A 6,346-nucleotide genomic window follows, 5' to 3' on the forward strand; every position below is an offset into this window, starting at 1 on the left:
AAAGAAGTATTAATATCAATTAACAATTTAAAAGGTACAATAAAATAATATGGTAAAACATATTTTAAAGTCTTCCTTTATCATTGATCTTTGCAAAATCATGTTAGATTTTTCATTTACCGGGAGCACTATACCATCACCGACACGAAAGAAGGTCAACTAGGTTATGTATCTAGCGACAAGTATCATATACCCTACTTGCTCAGGTCGTCTCATCGTTGTGCCGCACGAATCGACTCGGCTATGCTAATAAAGTAGCACAATAGTACCCCTAATGGGAAGTACTCTGCCGTAGTCCCCAACCGTAAGGTAGGTTCTACGCCTACACCGGCACGTGTAGTTTCATGACCTAATGAGAAAAAATGTCCAAGGTCAATCTCGATGAATTTAAGTAACTCCCAAAACCTTTACATTTATCAATGATGATATTTATAGCCAAATCAACTATTTAAGAATAGATATATCCAAGATATTTTACAACTCATGTATTTTCATTTCAAACTAGTACAAATGCTATTCCTTATTTATTTAGTTTTTTTAATTAAGATACAACATTTCAGGAAAATAATATTCATATCACTTAAATCTTTTATGATGCAAGAATGGTAAAATCCCAACTCACTCGTCCCCACAAGCTAGGACTCGCATTTTGAAACTCAGTTTAATCGTGTTTCGATATGAGTTTGGAGAAAAGTTCTGAGGGTAGTAAGTTTCAACGTACCTCAAATTGCTTCCAACCTTATCACAAATGATCCAATAACGCCAATGAGTTACGATCTACATATACGAACTCACATAATTCATGAACGAACCACAACAATACCTACTAAACCAACTAAGTATGTAACACTTAAATCTAATCTTATAAGTTTAACAAAAATCCTCATTTGATTATTTGATATCCTTGAATTTTAACTCCAACTTATTCATTAAACTTGTTATGGAATCTAGTCATTCCACTATAAACTCAAAATAACATCGTTCAAACAACACCCATCACTATTCATCATTCTTACCAACCAACTTTTCAATTTCAAGGCTAACTTCTAGGGTTTTATGAATAGATGTTTAAATACAAATGTAACTTTATAAATATACTCTACTACGCCCTTGGAGTATGGTACATAAGATTGGAGTGAAGAATTACCTCTTTGTCAAACCCTAAAAGTTTCAAGATTTGAGTTTCTTGAAATGTCCTTGAGATTATCTTAAAAAATCTATGAATCCCACGATGTTGGAGGGTTAAGAGATGTAATAAATGAATCAATTTATCAAAGAAAGACATTTAATTCTTACCTTGAAGATGTATTAATGGTAAATAGCTGCTCCTTCTCTCTTATCCCCAAGACTAAGTCAAATATATTATAATCTCTCCCTTTATAAAATGCCTACAAAAACTTCAACTGTGGATTCTAAATTTCGAGTGCTGAGTTGCAAGCCTTCACTGGGTTCTAATTTATTCCATCACAGAAGCAACATTTTGGTCATTAACTTTAATCATTCTATTTCCCACTTTCTCTTATCTTTCATAATTACTTCCATTATTTCCTTATCCTTGTTATTTAATTAATTCCATCGTCCCCCACTTGTCTCTTTGTTGGCCAACCACTTTTCCTAGTTTTCTAAATCCTTTCTCGTTGTCATCTGAAGACTAGGATTTTAAATCCTTGTTTTCCTTATTAAATCCCAACTCTTCAAGTTGGTTACATACCATTGAATTCTCAAAATTTCAGCACTTATGAATAGAAACTTGAAATGCTCCAAATGCATTTGATGACCTTGTAACATCCACTAATTCAATGATTAACTATCGATATTATCCCTAAGCATTCCAATAACTTTGTTCCACTTGAATAATCATGTAGCTCAGATTTAATTACATTGAATTTTCAAGCTTTAGTAGGAGTTAACTAAAAGAATTTACGGGGCTTTACATTCTCCCCCAGTTAAAAACCTTCGTCCTCGAATGTAAATTTCTTGTCGTGTTAAAGTCTCAAAACGTAATCTCTGAGCCTTTTGCTTACTCCTTAACTCTTTAAGGCTTCAAAATTTGACTAACTCTCCAAAAAGTTTTTAAAAAGTTTCAGCAGAGTTTCCTTCGTTAATAGGCTTATCCCAAAATTTCAACCTCACAACGAGTTGTAAGAATACAATATAAAAGGCCTTACATGGCTCAACTCAACACAACTACCTTAATGAATGTATCCGCGATTTCATATATCTCCGGACATCAGTACTTAGCCTCTCCCAACATCACAATAATTAAATTTATCAACATAAGACAAGTCTAACAACCATGTGCAATAGATAAATCAATCAATCACTTGCCCCATCGAAGTAAGTTATAATAAACTCTAAACTCAAAATTTCAAAAAAATAGTCATACCAGAAGTTGCGAATAAGTGTGGATATCAGATTTTCATATCTTCCTCAGCCTCCCAAGTAGCCTCCTTGTCATGATTACGCCATAACACTTTAACTGAAGCTATGCCTTTAGTCCTCAACCTACAGACTTGCCTATCAAGAATCTCAACAGGTTCTTCGTCATAAGTTAAGCTGTCATTTATTTCTACTACTTTTGGTGAGACGATGTGAGCATGATCATGCACATACCCTCGTAGCATTGATACGTGAAAAATGGGATGAACTAAAGTCATCGATGCAGGTAACTCCAACTTATAGGTTACTTCCCCAATCCTTTTCAAGATACGATATGGGCTAATGAATCTAGGACTTAGCTTTCCCTTCTTCATCTCATAACGCTCTTCATTGGTGATACTTTCAAGAACACTTGATCACCCTCCTTGAACTCCAACTTACGTCGATGTACATTTGTATAACTTTTTTGTCGACTTTTTGCAGTCTTAAGCCGTTGTTGAATCAAAGCCCCCTTCTCTAAGGCGTCATGTACAAGATTGGGACCAAGTAGACCTACCTATGTCGGTTCAAACCATCCAATAGGTGATCTACAACGTCGTCCGTACAAAGCTTCATATGGAGCCATCTGGATACTAGCATGATAACTATTATTGTAGGCAAATTCGATCAGAGGTAAGTGTTCATCCCAGTTCCCACCAAAATCAAGGACATAAGCCCGCATCATATCCTCAAGTGTCTGAATAGTTCTTTTTGCTTGTTCGTTAGTTTGTGGATGAAAAGTGGTACTCAAATTGACACTTTTACCCAATCCTTCTTGAAAGGACTGCCAAAAATGAGTAGTAAATTGGGCCCCTCTATCAGATATAATGGAAGTTGGAATCCCGTGAAGTTAGACAATTTCTTTCAAGTACAACTTAGCATACTGTGGTGCTGTGTTAGTAATCTTTACTGGTAAGAAATGCGCTGACTTCGTAAGTCAGTCTACAATCACCCAAATAGAGTCATGCTTCAAGCGAGTGCGAGGCAAACCCACAACAAAGTCCATATTAATCATCTCCCACTTCCAAAGTGGAATCTCAATATTCTGAGCCAACCCACCAGGTCTTTGATGCTCAGCCTTTACTTGCTGGCAATTTAAACATCTAGCCACGAAGTCCAAAATGTTTTCCTTCATCCAATTCCACCAATAGATCTCCCGCAAGTCTTTGTACATTTATAGACCCTGGATGTATAGAATATCTCGAACGGTGTGCCTCATCCATAATTTTATTACGAAGCCCATCAACATATGACACGCACAAGCGACCGTTCATCTTCAACACCCCATCCTCATCAAGAGAAAATGCAAGGATTTCTATAGATTTTACACTATTTCGAATATTGACCAAATTTGGATCTTCAAATTGCTTAGCCTTGACAAGCTCAATAAGAGAGGAACTTGCTATGGCACAAGCGGCAAGCTCTTTACTTAGCGGTAAATGTGCTAAGGTACCTCTTGACTTTCGGCTTAGCGAGTCGGCTACCACATTCGCCTTTCCCGGATGGTAATGAATGCTTAAATCATAATCCTTAAATAGTTCTAACCATATCCTTTGCCTCAAGTTTAATTCCCTCTACTTGAATATATATTGCAAGCTTGTATGGTCGGTGTATACTTCACAATGCTCACCGTACAAGTAATGCCGCCAGATTTTTAAAGCAAAAACAACCACGACAAGTTCCAAGTCATGGGTAGGATAGTTCTTCTCATGGATCTTCAAGTGTCTAGAAGCATAAGAGATAACCTTACCTTTCTGCATCAAGACACAAACCAACCCAACTCTAGAGGCATCACAGTAAACTACAAAGTCACCCAAACCTGTTAGCAGTGTTAACACTAGCGCCGTAGTCAATCTAGCCTTCAACTCTTGAAAACTTCTTTCACAAGCATCTGACCACTGAAACTTCACTTCTTTCTACATCAACTTGGATAACGGAGATGCAAGAGTATAAAATCCTTCAACAAACCGCCGATAGTAACCCGCTAATCCCAAGAAACTGTAGATCTCCGTGTCACGACTCCAAACCGGACCCGGTCGTGATGGCGCCTCTCGTGAAGAAAAGGCTAGCCGACACAATTCCCAAATCAACCATTATTTCAATAAAAGTTGTTTTTATAGCATTTATAAATCGATAATCTCATAAAGAACCTCAAAAAGAAAAGCGCGGAATAATTACACAAGACCGACATCGGGGTGTGACTAGTCATGAGCATCTACCAAGGTCAAAATATAACAAGGGTCTTAAAATGTACTAAAGACAGTAATAAAAATGAGAGGAAGGAAGTAGTGCTGCGAACGTCGTACAACCACCTTGCTAACTCTGATGACTCCGCGTCTGAGCAATCATCACCCGCTACCGGGTTCCAAAATGCCTGAATCTGCACACGAGGTGCAGGGAGTAATGTGAGTACTCCAACCCAGTAAGTAATAAGAGTAAATAAAGACTGAGCAGTAGGAAATAATGAATCCACATTTATGATAACTCAATAAGCACAACAGGCTTGCAAATCTGAAAACGAGTCAATCGTCTCATTTTAAAATCCAGCTTTTGGTAAAAACCATTTGAAAATGCTTTCCAACAGTTCTAGTAGGGGTTCGATACCATTTATAATAAAAGAGATGAAAATCATAATAGGCCCCTCGGGCAAAACCTAGTTCGTATACAACCCCTCGGGCAAAAACAGAAATTTGTACCTATTTCATAACTTAAAAACTTCAGTTTGAATGAAAGATTATTTAAAACGTTTGTTCAACATTTTCAATAGAGGCTTGATCTAAATATGAGTGAAAGCAGTAATTAAATCCACATATTCGATAAAAACTCACTTTAAGGAGGAGTGAAAAACAGTAAGTTCATAATCAGGCCCCTCAGGCAAAGCATCACTCATGTACCTGCATATATATAGCCCCTGGGGCAAGCCTCTCAGTCACTCGTGACTCAAATCTTACCAATCAGCGCTCACACTCAGCACTCACACTCAATAGGTACCTTATAGTAATCACTACAGCGTGCAGCCCGATCTATATATATAGTCGACTGCATTCACTAGGGTGTGCAGACTCCGGAGGGGCTCCTACAGCCCAAGCGCTATATCGCTGTGGCGTGCAGTCCGATCCAACATATTGTTGCGGCGTGCAGCCCGATCCATATACATATATACATACACACACACACACACACACACACACACACACACACACACATATATATATATATATATATATATATGTATATATTGCTGCGGCGTGCAGCCCGATCCATAAATATATAATCCACACTCGTGACTCAAATCTTACCAATCAGCGCTCAGACTCAGCACTCACACTCAATAGGTACCTTATAGAAATCACTGCAGCGTGTAGCCCGATCTATATATATAGTCGACTGCATTCACTGGGGTGTGCAGACTCCGGAGGGGCTCTTACAGCCCAAGCGCTATATCGCTGTGGCGTGCAGTCCGATCCAACATATTGTTGCGGCGTGCAGCCCGATCCATATACATATATACATACACACACACACACACACACACACACACACACACACACACACACACATATATATATATATATATATATATATATATATATATATATATATTGCTGCGGCGTGTAGCCCGATCCATAAATATATAATCCTCACAACCAGGCCCTCGGCCTCTCTCAGTCATTAACCTCACAATCAGACTCTCGGTCTTTCTCAGTCATCGACCTCATGATCACTTGGACCATCAGTAAAACAATGAACTCAGTCCAAACAATTTTCATATTTTTAAGAAATAAAGTGATAAAACCAGATTTTAACGATAAACAGGTAAAACATGACTGAGGATATGCTTTCAAAACAAATAGAGTGAGGAAAAATAGTGAAAGTGCCCCTAAGGATCTCAGCAGGTCGGCACAAGGCCCCAAACGTGGCATATAGC

The 6,346-nt window shown here is 38.0% G+C and overlaps 2 protein-coding genes across 2 annotated transcripts; both read right to left on the reverse strand.

The window, feature by feature from the left end:
* Positions 1–2,411: 2,411 nt before the first annotated feature.
* LOC142170411 (uncharacterized) lies at positions 2,412–2,753 on the reverse strand. The gene has a single exon (XM_075232315.1). The coding sequence runs from the start codon at positions 2,751–2,753 to the stop codon at positions 2,412–2,414; it is 342 nt and encodes a 113-aa protein (XP_075088416.1).
* LOC142170412 (uncharacterized) lies at positions 2,750–3,592 on the reverse strand. Its single transcript, XM_075232316.1, has 2 exons — positions 3,371–3,592; positions 2,750–2,935 (listed from the first exon to the last, which is right to left on the reverse strand). The coding sequence occupies exons 1-2, from the start codon at positions 3,590–3,592 to the stop codon at positions 2,750–2,752; spliced, it is 408 nt and encodes a 135-aa protein (XP_075088417.1).
* Positions 3,593–6,346: the final 2,754 nt, after the last annotated feature.

Source organism: Nicotiana tabacum, chromosome 16 (genome assembly GCF_000715075.1).
Source record: "Nicotiana tabacum cultivar K326 chromosome 16, ASM71507v2, whole genome shotgun sequence".
In the NCBI taxonomy this organism is placed as follows: domain Eukaryota; kingdom Viridiplantae; phylum Streptophyta; class Magnoliopsida; order Solanales; family Solanaceae; genus Nicotiana; species Nicotiana tabacum.

What these genes read in the sequence shown, in the direction of transcription:
- LOC142170411 (XM_075232315.1), bottom strand. Translation starts at nt 2,753, where the DNA reads ATGAAGAAGGGAAAGCTAAGTCCTAGATTCATTAGCCCATATCGTATC.
- LOC142170412 (XM_075232316.1), bottom strand. Translation starts at nt 3,592, where the DNA reads ATGTACAAAGACTTGCGGGAGATCTATTGGTGGAATTGGATGAAGGAA. An exon ending in TGAAGCATGACTCTATTTGG is followed by an intron (nt 2,936 to 3,370) that starts GTGATTGTAGAC and finishes GAACCGACATAG; the next exon opens with GTAGGTCTACTTGGTCCCAA.